A 20,646-nucleotide genomic window follows, 5' to 3' on the forward strand; every position below is an offset into this window, starting at 1 on the left:
GCAGAGTTGCGAACAGTGGGAAACGTCCCACAGGAACGTTCCCAGCTGAGCTAGAACAAGGCAATGTTTTGCTTTCCTGTTTCAGTTCATACTGGAAAAAAGTGTCCTTCTCTTGGTCTCTTTCATGCCACATTTCTTGTTGGTTTTTTTTCCCCCCCATATTTTTGTGCTTTTTGTTGGTATTTTGCTGTTTAAGATGGCCCCCCACCCCGGGCAGGGCCGGAGTGCTATCCATGTTCCTAAGCACAAGAATGCCGTGATGTGCCATACACATGTGTTGGATAGGCTTCATTCAGGCACAAATTACAGCGCTATTGGCCATGAGTTCAGTGTTACAGAATCAACAATATAAATTAAATACGGTGACTTTACACAGAAACACATAGAAAACAAAGTTATACATTGATTAGGTGACAAAAATATTATGACCAGAGGCACAGAGGAACCTAATTGCACACTTCCCCTAGGAGCGATGGTTCAGCATCCCCTAACCTGGTGTCCGCAGCAGATTTAGAGAAGATAACTGCAGTCAACAACAAGAATCTGCTGTATTGGGCGGAACTGGTTCATTCACCTGAAAGCCACTGTGTGAAAACATCTTTCACGTTACAGTTTCTTGACTGAGGGTTTTCACAACCCCAAGTGGATACAAAGAAATACAAACAGCTAACTAACTAAGAAACATTTCTCAGATCAAAGGGTCTAGGAACAAGAAAGCCTGTGCCTCCTTTGGCATGAGATGACAGGAGGCCTGAGACCTGGCTTTGAAAATAGGATGCTTTTCTTCATATGTGAAAAGTCAGATTGACAGCCTGAACTTTAAGTAATAAAATACCACTGCGGTTTTCCATTCACAGTACGCTTCACCGAACACTTAATTTAGAATCACACAATTATGTTTGCTTAATGCCAATTAATTATTAAACATGTTTATTGAGGTCTGACAGCCATATAAGAGAGTCATCTTTTATATACTGGATGCCTGTTAAGCTTCAATAAACATGTTAACAATCATTTGCTGTTTAATGTGCATACGATATCGGCTATTAAATCTCAGGGCTGGACTGGTTGAAACATTTATTTTTAAAAGTGAGGCCCAAGTTGGTAATAGCCGGATCACTGGTTGGGTCTGACACTCAAGTTCCATCAGCTGAAGGGGCCCAAGGAGGCCATCACAACAGCTGACAGCTCACTGGCTCTGGAGTCCGCCTGCTTGGGGATTAGTGTCCTGGGACCAAGTCTGAGAGCTGTGCACCCTCAGACATTTGCCTGAACTTCTCTGAGCCTTAGTATCTTTCACTGTAAGAATACGATAGTAAACAGATTTTTACTGTCCAGGGTTGCTGTAACTTTGGGGCCCAGAGTAGGCCACCCCAAAATGTACCTTGGTGGCATATTAATTATTTGGAATTAAAGTTACTTAAGAAATGACCAACACCAGAGGGACACTCTGACCCGCCTTTCAGACAAACTGCAAGCAGGAAAGAAATATCTCCTGTGAAAGGCACCTGAAGGAAGGACCCTCTTATTGCCAGAGAGAGGGAATTTAGTCCAAGAAGCCAATATAAACAAACCTTGTTACTTCCTTAATTCACTACCCAAAGCTCAAACTCTGTTTAGATACTTCATTAACTCGGCACCCAAAATCTAAGTTTCTTTGTCCTGTCAGTTCCTCCCAAATTTATATTCCTATGTCTAAAAAGTATTACAGCTGCCTGATCTGTTCTCTTCTTAGGTCCCATGTCCATGAGACCAGCATGAATTAAAATGGGTTTCTTTTTCTCCTGTTAATCTGTCTTGTGTCAGTTTTATTATTAGTCCAGTTGCAAGAACTCTAGATGGGTAGAGGGGGAAATTTCCCCTCCCCAACGTTACACATAAAGTAACAGAGAGCGAAGTTGCATTAAATGAGCAATTAACTTACAGAAATTCAAATGTATGTGTTTGGCAAAAAGATGAGGGGGAGAATCAAGGGGAGGAAGAGAGAGATGGAGAAGAGGGGATGAGAGAGAAATGAAAATTTTTTAGATGGGCGACTCCACCCATTTCTGCTTTCAATGTCTCAGACTGAGAGCGAGGTGGGAGAGGGACTGATATGTTTAGGCAAAATCCTAATGTTCTTATTTATACATAAGACTCTTGTTCAGAGCATGCATGACTACATGCTCTCAACTTTATGGACAGTTTAAGGGACCATCAAGGTGAATTTTGGATAGACATGAGTTTTTGCCTCTTACACGCTGACCTCATAACCTAGTCCTAAGTCAGAGAAGGTGGGATTTCTCTCCCACACTTCGCACAGCCCCTGAAACATAGAAAGTGCCCGATAAATGTCAGCTGCTATCATGATCGTGGCTGTGAAGATCATCAATGTCACCCTCCATGTGCGCTCCCCTACACAGATGCCCACTGGGGAAATCCGATCTTCCTTCTCAGCTGAAGGAAGCGGCGCTCCCAAGCCAACCTTATCTGCAGACTGCAGGTGATGACGTTGATTTCCGACCTTGGAAGTGGCTCTGAAGCAACTGCTCCGAGCACTTAATTTCCTCCAATGGGGCCGTCAAAACTCCACAGCCAGCCTCCCTGTGCCAACCCTCGAAGTGGATCGGTGCCCCAAGAGGCGCGTGCACTGCCACCAATAGATGCATTCATTTGCTGATTTAGATGGAAATAAACGTTTATGAATGAATTATGGGTGTGAGCCGTCTGCTTATGGATGAGGTGCAGCTGCAGCTGGGAAGTGGCTGAGGGATGTGGTCGCAAAACGATGTGGCAAACGGCTCTTGGGCACCCTTCCCCCACCCTGCTGATGAAATCTGATTCCCCCCGCCAAGGCCCTGCTCAAACGCTGGTCTCCCCAACCCCCCCCCCCGGCTCCCCAGTGGGAATGACTCACTCCTTCCTTGATCTCTGCTCAAGCTTCCAGACCTCACAGCCCTCAACAGTCTCTCCCTCTTCTTATTTTCATTTGCTTGAATCCGTTTTCCCCAAATGGCAGTGGGAGGGAGGCAGCTGGGGGCAGGAACAGCTGTTATGCTCCAGGTGTTATCAGGGTTCAGATCCTGCATCTGCTGATCACAGTCACTTCACTGAACTCCAGGTGATACCAGCTTTTTTGGAAGTGGAGGTTGTCTTAGTCCATTCGGGCTGCTATAACAGACTGCCATAGACTGGGTGGCTGACAGACAACAAACATTTATTTCTCAGAGTTCTAGAGGCCGGGAATCCAAGGTCAAGGTGCTCACAGATTGCTGAGAGCCTGCTTCCTGGTTCCTAGAGGGCCATCATTTTGCTGTATCCTCACATGGTGGAAGGGAAGAGGGTCTCTTTTGTATAAGGGCACGAATGCCACTGATGAGGGCTCCACCCTCATGACCTAATCACCTCCCAGAGGCCCACCTCCTAATACCATCACACTGGGGCTGAGGTGTCAATATATGAATTTGGGGGGGACACATTCAGTCTACACCATTCCACCCTTGACCTCCTCTCCCAAATTCATGTTCTCCTCACATGCAAAACACACTTACTCTATCTCCACCACCGCTGAAGATGAACTGATTCCAGCATCAACTCTAAAGTCTTCAGTCCAAAGCCCCATTTAAATATCATCTAAATCAGGCATGGGTGAGACTCGAGGTGAGACGCACCCCGAGGCAAATTCCTCTCCAGCTGTGAACCTTTGAAACTGAGCAAGTGATGTGCTTCCAAACTGCAAAGGTGGGAGACACATAGGATAGGCCATCTCATTCCAAAAGAGAGAGCTAAGAAAGGAAGGGGCGACAGGTCTCAAGTCAACACCAAACCTAACGGAGCTCAAGACTAATCCTCTCTGGCTTGATGCTCTGCCTTCCAGGCCCACTGGCAACATCACCCCCAAGACCTGGCAGGACAGCCCTGCAGTAGCTCTCTCCTGGGGCCCTGCAGCTCTGCTGGGCTGGAGTCTCAGGCCTGTGGCTTTAGAAGGCCCCCTCCTCTGTAATCCAGGGGGAGGCAGCCTGTCCCGCAGGGCTCACACCAGGCCTGCAGTGGGACTGGCAGCCTAGTTCATCTCTGAATTACCTTCAGGGTTGTTCTTCCCTGGTCCTGAAGAACATGTGTCTGAGCCGCACTAACCTCCTTATCAAATGGCCATTTGACCAATACCCACAGTGTTCTCAAGTTTTTGCAATACAGACAGGCTGAGAATTTTCCAAATCTTTAAATTCTCATTCATTTTTGCTGAACAACTCCATCTTCAAATCATCTCTCTTTTCTCATTTTAGAAGCAGTCAAGAGAAACCAGGCTGCTCCCTCAATCCTTTGCTTAGAAATTTCCTCAGCTACATACCCATTTTCATTGCTCACAAACTCTACCTTCCATAAAACCGTAGAACTTGAACACACTTCAGCCAAGTTCTTTGCCACTTTAGAACAACGATGACCTTTGCCCCAGTGTTCATTACACGTTTCCATCTGAGGCCTCATCAGAATGGCCTTTATCGTCTGTATTGTTACCAGCATTCTGTTCAGGATGACTTACGTATTCTCCAAGGAGATGGAAGCTTTCTCTACAGCTCTCCTCTTTTCTTTCTGAGCGCTCACCAGAACTGCCCTTAATAGTCCCATCACAGCAATGTTGTGAAGGGCCACTGGCTTTTTCCCGCACACACCTCAAAACTCTCCCAGCCTCCACCCCCTACCCAGTTCCAAAGCTGCTTCCACATTTTTAGGTACTTGTCATAGCAGCATCCCACTTCTCAGTATCAATTCCTGTCCTTAGTCTGTTTAGGCTGCCATAACAGAATACCACAGAGTAGCTTATAAACAAGCATTTAGTTCTCACAATTCTGGAGGCTGGGAAATTTAAGAGCAAGGTGTTAGCAGATTTATTGTCCATAAGGGCCCAATTCCTGGTTCACAGTCAGCTGTCTTCTCTCACTGTGTCCTCATAGGGCAGAGGGGGCAAAAGAACTCACTGGGGTCTCTTTTATGAAGGCACTAGTCCCCTTGATGAGGGCTCCACCCTCATGACCTAATCACCTCCCAAAGGCCCAACCTGCTAATATCATCACATCTCAGATTAGGTTTCAACATACAAATTTTGGGGGATCACATTCAGTCTATAATAAAAATAAAAAACTATCTTGTAGACAGGTCAGCTATGAATGGTTGCCCTGCCCGTGCACTGCACAACTCCAATTCTGGGGGTCTCTGTCCTCACAATGTGAAGATGAAGTGCAATGATCACTGTTGATATAACTCTCTGAAGAGCTTTAAAAGTACAATCCCCAGTGATAGTTGGTACGGTTACAATTCTTAAACAGTGACTCGCTATTGGCCAGAGTTCTGGGAGGATCAGATGGAAGAATTAATAGGAAGGGGATGCTAGCGGTTCCTTGCCCCCAGTCCTTGCATACTGATGCAAACAGCATGTGGAGGGAGAGGTCAGTGCCAAGAATCATTTATTAAACATTCATCTGGCCCAGTGTTGTGCTGAGAGACTTAATAAACAAGGTCCTGCCTATCTTTTCTTTACTCTTCCTGTTGGCTTTCTCCACATCCTCTCCAACTGCCCCCTGATCTTTTGAAATACCCTTGATAAAATTAGACAAAAGAGCTTAAAAAGGCTCCAAGTAGGCAACTCTATTGTGTATACCAAAGATCAAATTCCTAGACCTATATGACAAATCCAGCTCCAGCTTTAAGCAAAAGAATTTATTTAAAACAAAACAAAACAAAACAAAAACAGCAGTTTTCATTCTCTTCTTCCCAGGCCCTGGAGATCACGATGCACACACTCATTAGAGTGTGTATCAGTGTTTCCCAGTTAACAAGAACCCAGTTTGGGCCAAACAACATGCTAGAAGCTTTTCTTACACATGATAACCCCAGTGGATTTTCACTGCACTGGAGTAAATTTGGAATAAATAGCAAAGCCCTTACGAGAGCTCACGCATGAGCTGCCGCACCAGCCTCCTGACCCCAACACCTCCAACCTCCTCCCTTGATGCCTGGCCACGCTGGCTCCTCTTCAGTGCCTCGAGCACACGTTGCTCCTGCCAGCCTCTCAGCCTTTGTACATGCTCTGCCCTTGCTCTGCCCACAGGTCTGTCCAGAACCCACTTCTTTTGTCTCTTTCAGCTCTCAAGTCAAATGTCACCTCCTCTGCGAAGTCTTCCCTGGAAACCATCGCTGAAGCTGTTTACCTTCAAGTGCCCCACTCTTCACCGTACTTACGGAAATCACCTCGTTCATCTGTTCCTACCCTCCCCGAGGTCAGCAATACTGCAGGAACCTCGCTCGTCACGTGCACTGAAACACACCAGCACCCACGGCAGTGTCTGGCCAGCTGTAGGGAGCCCTCATATACATCTTAAATACAGGAAGCCTCTCGTTTGCTGCTTCCCACAACTGTGGGAGGCAGACACTGCCCTGCCCTCTTCATGGGGGTAGCCCTCGGAGAGGCAGACGCAGGGCTCTGAAGCCATGTCTCTGTGCCCTGTGCTCAGGCTGAGATCCGAGACTGCAGTGTCTCCTCGCCCTTAACCTGCAGAGCAGACACATCTGTCCTAGGTGCTTACACACATTAACCCAGTAAGACCAACCAGCACCCTGTTACGATCCCCGTTGTCAGATGAGAGACTGAGACATGGAGAGGTAAAGGCCCACATCACCGACCTTACCCTGGCAGGGCCGGTGACAGTTCAGGAGCTGATGCCCGCTGCCTCCCTCCACACCAGCACTCACTGCCTGGCGCTCCCCTATGGAGTGTGTTCTGCATTACGTGCTGTATGTAACTTCCCGCATCGAATTCTCACCGAAGGCGGGCGCACTGGCCCCCGTGTCGTGCCTCTGTCACCCCAGGCTCCTTCACTCAGGGTCTCTGCACCTCATCCCCCAGCTATTTGACTGCCTCCCACCTCAATGCCTTCATGCCTCTGAGAGAAAGACATGTGAACAGCAATGCCTTCCCTGACCACTCAATGTAAGTAGTCCCTGCCAGCTGGCCCGACTGCGCTCCTCAGCCCCTTGGCCTGCTGTCACTTGTTTACTTAGCACTTAGCACCTTCTGATATATTATTCTGTATTTCATCAAATGTAAGACTCTATCAACTCTAGGATCCACCATTATGCACCTCTAAAAAGACCAAAAAGTACCAATCATACGTGACACCAGAGCCTAGACACCATGACACCGTGATCAGAGATGTTCAAATGTGAAAAACTGTGCTTTGCAGAATCTGTGAAATATGATATATTGATTTGTCTATTTGCTTACTGCCCATCTGTCCCCACTAGAATAGAAGCCCCATGAGAGCAGGGACTCATTGGTTTTGTTTACTATCCTGTTCCCAGACCATAGAGTCAGGTCTTCAGTAAAGATGTGTTGAAATGAATTGAACCGAACCACCCTCCATGAGGCAAGTACTACTGTTATCTCCATTGCAGAGATGAGAACAACTGAGACACAGAGAAGTCAAGCATCTGGTCCAAGATCACACAGCTACGAAGCCCCTGAATTACCTTCAGACAGTTCAGAACACATGGCTTCCAGAGAGACAATCTTTACAGTGTTGCACCAAGCAGTTTTAAAGCTGCTTCAATTTGTTTTTATTTTAGTGTGATTTGGGTATGGTGTACTATAAACTAAGTCTTGGGCAGAGATATCTTTCAGAATCAGTTCTCTACAAAGTGTAATTACAACACGTGGTCTAGGGGATGAATGTCCAAGACAACACTGTTTTGGTCGCATGGTCCACCCAGGCAATGAGTTCACATGAGCCAGAACAGGCTCAGATATGGTCTCTGAGACCACATGAATTTGCTTAATTCACCTGACAATAAAACGTGAGGAAATGCTGAACTGGTCTGGCTGCTTGTTGAACTAGCTGTGTCACCTAGGTTCACCACCGAGATCCCAGTTAGAGTAAGACATGATGGAGTGGGTGAAGGGTCCTTATCGCTCATTTTAATGCTTTGTAATTAATTTCTGTAGCGCCCCAAGGTGAGAGCTTTTCACTGAAGTGCCCTTTTCATGTGGGTTTCCTACAGGTTAGGACATCTCCTTTGAAGCAGAAAGAGGAACTGTTTACAAAGATCCTTGATCCCTCACTCTGGACTGGTACAAGCATCCACAGCTGAGCACTCTTTTTCGCTCTTTCTCTCTCTCTTTTTTTTTTAAACAAAGTATACTTAAGTTAGTCGTCTGCATGCTCATTGGTCTGTCTTTACGGGCTCGTGGCTTTGACTTGATTGGTTTGCTGGCCGAATCCATCCCAAAGTCCCCTGTCAACAGAGGTGCATTCACAGAAGGGGTCTATCATTCTACGGTGCCAACACCCGATAAAGACCATCGGCTGGCGTAACATAAAGGTCACCATCAAGGGCAGACCCCGTGTTCTGCACTGTCACAGGCAGCCACATTTAAACTGGCCAGCAGGGGCCCAGGAACTGTGACTGCCTGACCCTGTTAGGAGCACTGTGCCCCCAAAGTTCCTCGCTTGTGAGTACCTCGCATTGCATTATTTTCTTCTGCCCTTAAAGCGCCATAATCTGTAAAATGAAGAAAGATACAAGCAAATGGACAGGAAAACCATTTGGGATGGGGACATGAGATGCCGCTGCTGACGCACCCTATTTAGACGATTATTCCACAAGGGCCACACAAAATGCGAGGAAGCTTCTGGGAGCTCAGCACCAAAGTAATAATGTTTGGGGTGGTGATAAGGATGGCTGAGTTTGGGGGATCCGTTTGCCAGGTACTAGACTTCTCACCCCAATCTCTGTCTCTACGGGGAGATACATAGCCACCTGCCTCACTGGAAACAGTCTATCAACAGAAAGGAAGACCTTGAGATTCCCGGTGGGATTTTGGCACAAGACGACTCTAAGCCAATCTGGGCCCAGGTTGTGCTAAATATACCAGCAGTGTCTACCCTTTACGGAGTGCTTACTGGGTGCCAGGCACTGTGCTACACGTCTTATAAACATCGTATTTCACACGCACACACACACACACACACACCCCAATCATTAAATCTCATCATCAGCTTTCTTGTCTTCCCAGCACTAACCACTGTTTGATGATCTTATTCAAGTATTTTATTTGCTTACTCTCTGCCTCCCCGACTAGACTATAAACTCTGTGAGAATGGGTAACCTGTCTTTTTTATTTCTTGATGTAGCCACACCTCCTAGAACATTCATCAGCACACAGTGAGTTCCCAGTTATGTACTGATGAATAAACGATGACATCTGACAGCAATTCTACGTGAGGGATTATTACTCCCATTTTACAGATGAGGAAACTGAGGTCTCGAGAGACACGTGACTTGCTCAAGGTCACACGGATAATAACTGGCAGAGCCAGACTATACACCTGGGTCTAGCAGTTTCCAAAGGTGGACCTCCTGGACCAGTCTAGACTACATCACTTGGCAGTGGGAGGCTAGAGCTGGCTTCTTCTGGAGTGCTAAGCTTTCTAACTCCTATTTTAGAGACTTCACTTTGCTAGCCTGATATTTAAATGTCACGGCCTCAGTATTTATACCATGGAAATGGGCAAAGCTCTACCGGCCAGGCTTCTTCTTCAGAAGAGCTCGCTCCCCAGCTCACCTCTGGATGTCTGTGATTCAAGCGTGGGCTGTTAGTTTTGCTGATTGCCTCTTACTGAACCTTAAATTCTCAGAGACCTCCTTCCTCCTCCTGGTCCCCTTTCCCAGAAGCATTCTTCTCTTAATGCCCAGAAGAGGAAGCCGGCATACCTCAGGGGCGGACAGTGGGGCTGCAGTTCTCTCTGGGGGCTGCTTTCCAGACCTGGGGCCTCAGCACTGTCTGGGTCTTTCCGAGTAATTGGTCCTTATTCCTCCCAGCCTGAGAACCCCAGGTAATCCATGCTCGTGAAGAGCTTTTCCCTGGGTGATTTGTGGAGATGAGTCCTCCCTCCCCCACAGGACTTCTCTTTCCTCGTTAACCTTGCAGAGCCATAATAACCAGGGAAGGAGAGCGTGCTAGCTAGGTTTCCCGTTTCACACCCCTCGTCTGGCTTGGACTGGGGCTTTATGTCTGTCCGGGAGCCCCGACAAGTGCTCGGGCACTGTTGGGGGAGATAATAGGTGATGGTGATCATGGAATCCCACCCTCCACCTTCAACCCCATGTGAGTGCTAAGCTGCTTGTAAGCCAGGGTGGCAACAAATCCTTCAAGAAGATGTTGGAAAATGCTTTATGGCACATAAGGTGACAAGGCTCTAGCTGAACAAATGGAAAAATTAGTCTACCTTAAAGTATCCAAGGCAAGTAATTTCCTATCACCTTGTTTCTTAAATGTACTTAACACCTAGAATCTGGACTTCCCCAAATACGGCTAAGGGTCATCAGTTAAAATGGCAACTTGGAGATGAAAAAGAAACTTCCACTTTAATAGTTGCTCATAAAATCATGCCATCAGCCCTTCTGTTTGGAATAGGGGGAGTTAGGAAACCAACATCAATTATTAAGTATTTCTGAATTTAAGGGGCTTGAGTCAGCCTATGAGCCAGACCCTTCCCCGAAGTCCACCAGTGCTCAGCGTCAGATATCCTGACCTCGCCACAGCGGCTTCCAAGTTCTCACACCTTCGGTTTGGTTTTGTTCTGTTTTCTCTTGGATGGAATGGTTTGCTCTGCTTGCTCCTTTCTCCAGATTTCTAAACGACTCCTTACCCCACAAAGAGAGTTACTGATGACAACCAGAGAGGCAGTCTGTCTGCTATTTTCTTTTATTCTTCCCTTTCCTTTTTCTTTTCCTCTTTCTTGAGCTTTTTTGCTCTTTTTTACATTCATTTTATTCATTCACTCATTCGTTTGTTGATTCTATTCCATTCCTTCAATAAAGATCTATTAATTAATGTCTATATATCATGAACTAAGAATGCTAATTCCTACAGATTCAGGAATTCAGCCTACAAAGAGTTTGCCCTTGGGGTGGGGTGCCACACAAGTAGAAGAAGTTGGGAAAGAGCAGGGCACTGTAGGTGTGTGAAGGACCTGCCCCTATGAGTTGGAGAAGGCTACATTTCACCTATGACCTGAAAGGAGACCAAGAGTTTGCAGGAGAAGTAAAGGGGAAGAGTGTTCCAGGCAGCAGACAGCAGGTGCAAAGGCCCTGAAGCATAAGGCAGTATGGTTCACAAAGGGGCTGAAATTAGCACTGCAGGACTGCAGTGTGAGGTGACTAATGGCAAGAGATGTGGCTGGAGAAATTAGGAGGGCCACATAATGTAGGGCCTAGCACACCATGGCAAGGAGGTGGGGGTGAGAGTCAGAAGGCAATGGAAAGGCTGGAGCTGCGAGGGTCACGATGAATAAAAAAGCAAATGGAGGGTTAACCCATTCTCCACACTCAGTCACAGCCACCCTTGAACAGAGCCTCTGAGTTTCTCAAGAAGGCTGGTGTCATTATTGAATGAGTAATCTGGCCTTAATGTTGATAACTGGGGGTGCGGGTGGGGGGAGGATGACCGTGACTCATAGGGGGCTGAAAATAAACCAGCCCTATGACTTTAGATGCAAATGAGAATAAATGGAATCTCTGGGGCTCACAGCAGTTGGTCTTTTTGGAGGAGGAGAGGCTGAGATTGAGATACAGGGTCTGTTGAATATTATAACATCTTCCCTGCACCTTTTGGCAGGCAAATTACTTCACAGGCCATGAATATGAGTCACTAAATTTTAAACCTTGGGTGAGAAAACCAAGTTTGATAAATGTGTCTAGCTACTGGAATAAAGACCCATGGCGCAAGCAAATCATGAAGTTCTGACAGTGCCAATGCAAAAACAGCCCCGGACCTGTGCTTAGTGCTACACATACACTCACAAACACACATGCACACACGCCCTCCCTTTCTTGCCTTGGAATATCAGTTGCAAATGTCAATTCCTAAAATATCTCATGCCTAAAAGGCGATACAATTAAAAGTGACCCAAAGACAAAGCAGAGGTATGTTTAGGAAAGTTGGAGATGGGGAAGGGGGGTGTGGTGGCTCAGAAAACAAAAAAAAAAAGAAAAGAATGAAAAATCATCAGTCAGTGACGAAGACCCCCATGAATCCAAAAATCACATTTCAAAATGTTTTCAGTATTTTGTGGATTTGTATCGTCTCCAAAATTCTTGCAGCATCTTTATGGGTTTAAAGGAAGTAACTACACATACTTCATTTTATTCTCTAGAAAAACTTGCTCTGATGTTATCACTTGAGAAAGTGACTAAGAAGGCCTGTCCTTTAATTACTGACCGGATACCTAGGTTACAGAGCTCAAATTCTTTTAACGATGCATAAAACCACATGAGAGGCCTGACTAGCTTGTCCAGCGTTAATTAGCACCTTCCTTTGGCGTTCTTGCCCACCCCCGAATTCATGGCTGAGAACAGTAGAGCCTAATTTTTTAAATATATTATGTTAAATCCAAGAGGGTTTTTTTTTTTCTTAATTTAAAGCAGACTAAGTGTAGAAGAGGCACATTAAAAAAGAACTTCCCAGTATGCCCCCAGATCGAGCCTCTTAAGCCAGCAGTAAGAACACACCCCTCTGTTCTTCGTCATGGAGGAGTTCTCTGGATAAACCAGATGCTTTCATGCGCTTTTTTTTTTTTTTTTTTTTAAGAGTGAGCATCTTTCAAAATGGCGCCTTCCAATAACCAACAACTCCCAGAAACAACGAATGACCCCATCATTTGTCAAAGAATTCGGTGCCATTCAAAAGACATTTCCCAAGAAAGCACCTCCTCCCTGCCATGTAGTTTTCTTGAGTCAAACTTCAACGGCCATCCCTGTTGAGAAAAGTGCCTCTGGCAAGAAGTTGAAATTGAATCTAACTTGGCAAAATGAGAAATTATTTGGGGAGGGGGGCGGAATTAAACTTCGGTAGTTTTTCTTCTCGATTGTACTTTTGTTCACAGCTTCAGCTGGGAGAGAGAGTGCACACATTTAGTTTGGAGTTTATGAGTTCATATTTTATAATTAACGTTGCCAACAGGGGAGTTTGATTAATACCAAGCAGTGGATTTTGAGCAATGTTCCATACAAATTGCCAAATTTAGCAATAAAATAAATTGGTTATGTGAACATAATTAGTAGGATGACTACTTAAAATTCAAAACCGAATGTGAATAATTCCAAATCATCTGAGCCACAAATCCATTATTTGTATAGAAGGGAGAAAGTATAGCACTTGGGTTTTATTTTGCCCTCAACCACAATGTTATTCACCACCAAGCTGAACATAATGAAACGTCTACAATGGATTGTGACAATATTTTAGAGCAACCCAGAAACACACACAGACGCGTGCGCACGCACACACAAAGGGAATGCAACAAAGATAAGAAATGCTAAACTGAATTTTCATTGCAAATGTAAAAATCTATAACAAAATTTTCAGCAAATGCTGCATTACATTTTTTTCTGACGTGCCACACATAAACCTCTGGCACAAAATTATTCAGGAGAGCTTTTTGCTTTTAAATATTCATGGTACCTTATTGTCGCCCTGGACTTCTCCAAGCCTTTGCTGAAGTTCTTTAATTTCTTCTCCCAGATGTTTATTTCGGTCTTGAGAATCTCTCAATAGTTGTGCAAGATTAGCCTGGAAATATCAACACATTATGAAATACAATCAGAAACCGAGGAGTAGAGAAATGTGTGGCTTTATCAGGCTCATGGCGGCTGGCATCCAAGTCCAGCTGAACCACATAAAGCCCATTAGAGTATGTGCATATATGAACAGCAAGTGTGCAAATCACACCACTACAACTGCATGGGGAGAAACAGAGTTGGCCATGAACCTCAGTTTGGGGATGTTTTTGTTTCCAGAATGAATCACAGACAGGTGATGGAGGAGTTGATCATATTCAACTTAAAAAAAAAAAATTAAGGGCTCTTCACTTAAACTCTTGAAAGTGGACACAGAGTTCAATTCTAACATTTGGGCCAATAATATAGGAAAGGTTTCATTTTCCTGTTTGTGTGTTTTTTTTCCTTCAAATAGATCTTGTTTCATGAATGTGTCTTTGCCAACCCAATGTCCAGAATTTCGATCACAGAGGAGGCAGCCAGAGAAGAGACCAGTGAGGTGTCAGGACTTCAGAAATCAGGATCCAGAGGGAATTCAACAGTCTCCTGGGCTGGTTTTCTCACCTCCTTCTTCCCCTGTTCTAGTTCCCATAGTACCGAACAAGCAGGGTGAGCACCTTCCAGTCCCATCTTCATGGTGTCATCCCTTTCTTAAGATCTCCTTCTGCTCAGACCACATCCCCTGGCCCATGTGGGCAGCTACCCACCAGGCAATGCCCCCACCTCAATCCAGCTTCACCTACACATCACGGCCGTCTCCCCAGAGCACGTGAGCACCCTTTACCACCCTCCCACCCCTTCTCGGGTTCCCTGAACCTGAATTTGCTTATGCTGCCAAACTGTAGACATGCTTTGATCCACTCAAGCCTGTAGCTTACTATTCCACTTCGCCTCCCATGGTGTCTTTTCCATACTACCTGAATTCTGCTAATTTGCTCTGATTCTTCCCTTGCTTATTGCGCTCTTATCTAACCTCAGCACAAAGAAATGAGTTATCGAAAGGCAGAGATGCTTTCTCCTCCCTCCTCAGCACCTGCGTACACTGCTCCAGGAAGTGCTCGTGTTCCAGCAACTGTTTTAAAGACTCAAGATGAATAAGTGAAGGAAGGAAGCAGGGAGGGAAGCCAGCAAGCAACTGGAATCTGACTCCTGAAAAGGAAACTTTCAGAAACAGTCCTACGGGGGAATTTTGAAGTCATCTTTTAGACTCCCTTCATGTAATAGCTGAAGAAACCCAAATCCAGAGACATTATGGACAAGTGCAGCTGGAGGGGCTAAACCTCCAAAGACTTCAATGCTATTGCCTTCAGGAATACTCAGTCATGTTAGGTGATCAAGGGGAATACAAGCGAAAGAATATAAAGGTTAGACCTTGGCTTATCCTTGACTCCTCGCTTTATCTCATCTCCCACGTCCCATCCACCGGGATACTCAGTGTCTCCACGGTCTAGGCAGCCCCCCCATTCAGCTCCCCCCAAGCTCAGCTCCCGGCTGTTCCCCACATACTCCAGGCGTGAGCCCATCTCAACGCTGCTCTCTCTCACTGTTCTCTCCCTCCAGAACTGGAATGCTCTCCCTGCAGAACACCTCTTGGCTCACTCCCTCACCTTTTCCAGGTCTTTGTTCAAAGCTCACCGTTTGAAAGGGGCTCACCTGGACCACTCTGTCTCCTACTGCAGCCTGCCCACCTCCCCCCTGAACTCCCAGCCCCCTTCCCCTACCCTACTTTTTATTTCCATAGAACTTGCCATCTTTTCACATACTGTGTGATTTACTTCATGGTTTATTGCCATATGTTTACATATGTTTATTGCCTACTGTTTATCTCCCCTCTCTCTTCTTACTAAGACAGAAGTTCCATGAAGGGTGAGGAAATTTGTTCTCTCTATGGTCTACCTCAAGCACCTAGTGGATACTCCATAAGTATTTCTTAAATGAAGGATAATATGCTGAGTCTGGGAGTTGTGGTCTCAACCTAGGGAAGTATCTGAAATAATAAAATACTGAAACGAGTGCCTGACACACAGCCTTGCATAGAAACCCCACTCATCTCTGTCCGCTGAATTTAACCGCGCCTGATTCCCACTCACTTACTTGTGAACGTTACTCAGTAATGTGATCTAATTCTCAACCGCTTATTTGCAAAGCTCATACCATGCAAAGCTGTGTTCTAATTTTCCCAGATTTCCATTCTCATCAGATACAAATTTGGTGAAGGATGAGGAAAGTTAATCCCCATTTATAGGCAGGAAAGCAAAGAGACAAGAGACACTGTGATCAACTGACTATTTTGGCAGTTTCTCCCAAAGGAATCAGATAGACTAAGTTGGAACCAGACAGACTAAGTTGGAATCAGAAGACTAAGGTGGATCCCAATTCTGCCTCTTCCTGGGCTGGGTGAGCTTGGGTGAGTTTCTTAACTTCTTGAGTTTCCCCACCTGTTAAATGAAGCTAATCATACACACTTCATGTGGTGATTTGACACTTCAATTGCATAATGAACACAGGACAGACACCTACCACAGTGCTTGGTATACAGCAGGCACTAGTTAAAGGCTGGTCACCTCCCCTTGACTCTGCCCTTCCAGGAGCTCCAACTCAGTCACTCAGTGGACAGTGACTGGCCGCATAGCTCCTTGGACACAGCCAGCTCCTTGTCATCCTGCCCTTTGCGTATTCATCCTTTCATTTAAACCACAAATACTTATTGGGTGCCTGTTACATGTCAGGCACTGTTTTAGACTCTGGAGATACAGCAGTGAGCAATACAGACAAAGCCTCTTGCCTTAGTAAACTCACATTTTAATAGATGATATTATGTTCATGACATTATATTACAATAAAATGAACAATGGCCCAGGAGTTGAGTAATAAGCGCTATGGAGAAACTAAAGCAGGCAAAGCGGTGAGCGTGTGCCGGGGGAGAGGCCACAGAAGGCATCACTGGGGAGGCCACATGCAAACCAAGACTTGAAAAAGGAGAGAGAGTGAGCGTGAGCCTTGGGGATATCCCAGGGCAAGTTCCAGGTGGGGGCAAAGGCAACCAACTGGCTTCTTTCTCTCCCTCTCCCCTTCCCATCGCAAGCCTTCCATTTTTGAAAGCCCTTCAAGGCCACTGGAGCAGGCTGACCCCCAGGGACTGCAGTGAAGTGGAGAGATGGTTCAAGTCTTGATTTTCTTCTCCTGGTTCCTCCCCTCCATCCTCCACCTCTCCTTCTCCAGCACAAGGTATCACAAGTGGGCAGCCTCTCCAGGGAACGCCAGAACACTTCCCAGACACCAGCTCAGCAAGCACAACCCCTCCCCAGCAGATGCAGGGACAGGCTCCCCTGGCTGGCCGGAGGGACTGGCCTGGAGGCGCGGCAGGAAGAGCTGGCTTGCACACGGCATCTCAGCACCCCATCTGCCGAAGACACAGCAAAATCCACCTGCACAGGAGCTGCCTTTCCTTAAATAGTGGAAGAGATGTTCGGAAGGAAATGTTTCTAAAAGCATCAGTGAAAAGTTAACAAAAGATTAAAAAAAAAAATCTGCAACAGCCCTGACCTTCCCTTTTTGAAACAATAATGGTTGGCTTGAGCCTCAGGTGAGTAGAAAGACCCTGACGTTCGCTCATCGGTGTGAGCACAACAGTAAACCAGTACAACCCGAAATGTCCGTGGTGAAAGGCGTCCACCTCCAGTCTGTCACAGATGAGTGCTTGTGCAAAATACGACAGAAATCAATTACTAGGAAAAAAAGAATTGAAGAACACATCAAGGTCCCAAGTGTTTGTTAGATTCAGCTGACATAAAATCATGCTGTCAGACTGCTATGAAAAGTTTCTGAATGCTTATTCTCAATGTCTGCACTTGTCTTGGACCAGAAACAGCAGCTCGCAGCCTGGCACTGAGCCCAGTGATGCTCCCAGGTATGTGGATGTTAGAGCAAGGCAGGCACCCAGTTATATATCAAAGGTTCCAGTGATACATGAAGCTGGGGACAGGGCTGCTTTAGGAGACAGCGATTCAGAGACCAGTGATGTGACTGTCAAACATTATTTACTCTGCAGCCTGGCTGAAAAGAAATCTACCAAAATAAAGTCAAGCATTTCTCCAGTGGCTGCAAAACAATGGCTAATTAGAAACACATCCCTTCCAAGGGAATTCACAGTAAATCTACCCCAGCTTTCAAATTGACCCCCGGGGTAAGGTAGGGTGGGGGAGACTCCCATTTTAAAGCAGGTGACTGTAATTTTCTTTCACATTTCACAGGCTGGCTTGTCAACACACAGTTCTTTTCTATTCAGTCCTTCCACCTCCTCAACTCTCAAACAATAACTTTGAAAACTAGAAAATGACTGTTCTGATATGGTGCCTAATTCCTTGACATATACCTTAAGGAACAAAAAGGAAAAAGACAGAAAGAAAGAAAGTAGTACATTTCAAAGCACTCAAAATAGAGGAGAAAAGTTCACACTATTCTTTTGACCAAAAATAACACCCATGACTCACACACATTCACTATAACAATCCATCAAGCTAACACGCGGTGCCTGCTTATAATTTATCAGCTATGCAGAGCGTTTTGTCTCTGTGTTATTGAGAAGGACTCTGTGACCATCAGTTTAGAATAGCCGCACTATGTAAAGGAAATGTCAGGGAAAAAGTGTCAGACCGTCTAACACTGGGAAGAATTTCATAGGGAAGGAGAACGAAATCAAGAGATTATTTCCTCTAAATCTCTGGGGCTGGGAGTAGCATAAATAGTAAAAACATGAAAAGGTTTCAAAAGAAGCTTCTTTTTAAATATTCAGATCTAGCCAGGGCTGACGTTCAAAGGTTGACATTTTAGCTCTGATAATAGTGGAATGCTGAATACAGCACAGTATACTGTAGAATCTATATGCATAAAAGTCACTTTTTCTAGCTAAGAGTTTATCTATTAAAATTGTGATGGGGATGGGAGAGAAAAGAGATTTGATGAAAACATACTGGGAGATCCGAGGCCGAAAGGACATTATAGCCCTCCATTCAGACACATCTTCCTTTGTCAAGGAACAACTCAAACTCCAATTACAACTGATGTCTGCAGAAGCATCCAGCCAAGGCCAGCCCTAGTGTGGGGACAGTGATGCTCACAGACATGCTCTCTGCACAGAGATGGAGACTACAGATCCTGACAGCTGTTGCAAAAGCAGAGATCTGGGAGCTGAGAGAGCTGTGTGCCTCTCGCCCCAACCTCTCTGCCATTTTGCAGAAATTCTCACTGCGGCAGATGGGTTGGTCACCCAGGCAAGGGGAGCTGTTCCTCTACATTTCTTCAAGTCAAGTCCTACTGCATCTTCAACTCTAGGTCCTGCCTCCACCGCTGTTTGAAATTTCCTTACAAACGCCACAAAATATGTCAAAGTTTACACTATAGATGCAATACATTTTTTTTAACTTATAAGACAGGATGGGAGATTTTTAAAATGCTATATCACATTTGGCAACGACAATCACTGTGAAGGAACCTGATTTTCAATGATCAAGTAACCAATACTGGTTTATCAGGAAGGCAGTTCAGGGTACCAGTTGTAAGAAATAGCCCAACATCTTTTAGATAGGGGGAAAAGGATCCACTATAATCCATTCTTCTCCCTGATGTAAGAAATGAAAAGTTGGGTACGAGGGGCTCAGAATATGCTACCCCCCAAATATGCTCCTTTTCCAGGAGGATTATTTTGATCTGAAAGAAACTGAGAATCAATAGATACAGAGAATACTCTTCTCTCCCCTATTCAGCCTAAAAACAGGGTATAAATTCCCCATCGTGAGGATGTCCCATTCTCTCCCGTACCTGGAAGAGAAGAGCAACTGATCTAGACACGGAGAGTCGTTACCATGATGAGTCTGCAGAAACAAACCTTACTAAAATAACCCTGTCTTCCATTAGTTTCCCCATACACTTCCTCATCACTCTCCCACAAGGTTATCATCCCTTGATGTCCAAACCCCTTTCTTTTATTGAAATGGTAGATAAGCCCCTGAATCTAAGCCTTTCTTTGAGTTTCACTTCTTCTTTGTGCACGTCTGTGCACGTCTGTTCACATAAAATGCTCATGAAATTGTATGCTTTTTCTCTCCCATTAATCCATTGTTTGTCAGTTAAATTTGCAGGTCCCCATGCACTGAACCTAAGAGGGTAGAGGAAAAGATTTTCCTCTCCAAAAGATAAAAATGAAATGAAAGAAAGCGATGAAAAGTTTAAGATTAATCCTTCAGTCTTGCGCTATCCAGACACCAGGAAGGGCAGTAAAATGCAGAAGGTCACGCATTTTCCTGAGTCCTTAAATAACTCAGCTCAGCCACCAGGAGGGGAGAAAGGCAACATTCCAGTTACAGTTCCTCAAGTCATCCCAAAATCTTTGTAATTTACTAGATACACAGCACTTCAGTAACTTAGCTGTGGAAACGTCATCCTCCATCATGATGTAAAAATTATGCATATTAGCGAATCCTATAATTTACTCCTCAATTTGCTGACATATCAAAACTGGAATTCAAAAATGAGAGGTGGAAAAAAAGAATGAGAGAGACAGGTAAAACCTTGGCCCAGGCACTTCCTCACGAAACGTTATTAAAAAAAAGTGTGAAAAAGAGAGAGACAAGATTTAGAAACTGCTGCTCAACTACACGGTGTTGACCCCTGAACCCTTTAAACCCGCACCTTCGGTAGGGTAAAGTACTCGATTAAGCAAGAATATGTTAAAAAAAAAAGTTTGATGAAATGTCAAGAGTGCTTGAACGGTGTGATTGATAGCAAATTTAATTGCAATTTCTACTCTGCTGCTTTGGTCTACGGCGACTCTTGTGTTAATAGAGTGAAACTTGCTTTGCTGAGCAAAGGCTCCCTATTCATAGCGACTGCCAAAGTGATGACCTCTGTCACAGTGACAGTTTTCTTGCTTACAAAAAACAACCACCCAAGCGCCTAGACCACATGCATTTTTTGGCTGCTGCAGCCTACTCCCACCTCATAATCTCAAAACACATTTGCGAACGAAGGCATTTCCGGGCTCACAGGCAAACA

General features: G+C 45.2%; 1 protein-coding gene across 4 annotated transcripts in view; it reads right to left on the minus strand.

Annotated features, from left to right (window-relative positions):
• The window catches only part of CCDC149 (coiled-coil domain containing 149), a 96,311-nt gene that overhangs the window by 34,027 nt on the left and 41,638 nt on the right, over positions 1-20,646 (minus strand). For all 4 annotated transcript variants that reach the window (XM_032495009.1, XM_032495000.1, XM_032495016.1 and 1 more), the window contains exon 4: positions 13,499-13,606. In XM_032495009.1, the coding sequence (XP_032350900.1) occupies positions 13,499-13,606 (108 nt within the window). The remainder of the gene's footprint in view (positions 1-13,498; positions 13,607-20,646) is intronic.

The sequence above is a fragment of the Camelus ferus genome, chromosome 2, assembly GCF_009834535.1.
Source record: "Camelus ferus isolate YT-003-E chromosome 2, BCGSAC_Cfer_1.0, whole genome shotgun sequence".
NCBI lineage: Eukaryota > Metazoa > Chordata > Mammalia > Artiodactyla > Camelidae > Camelus > Camelus ferus.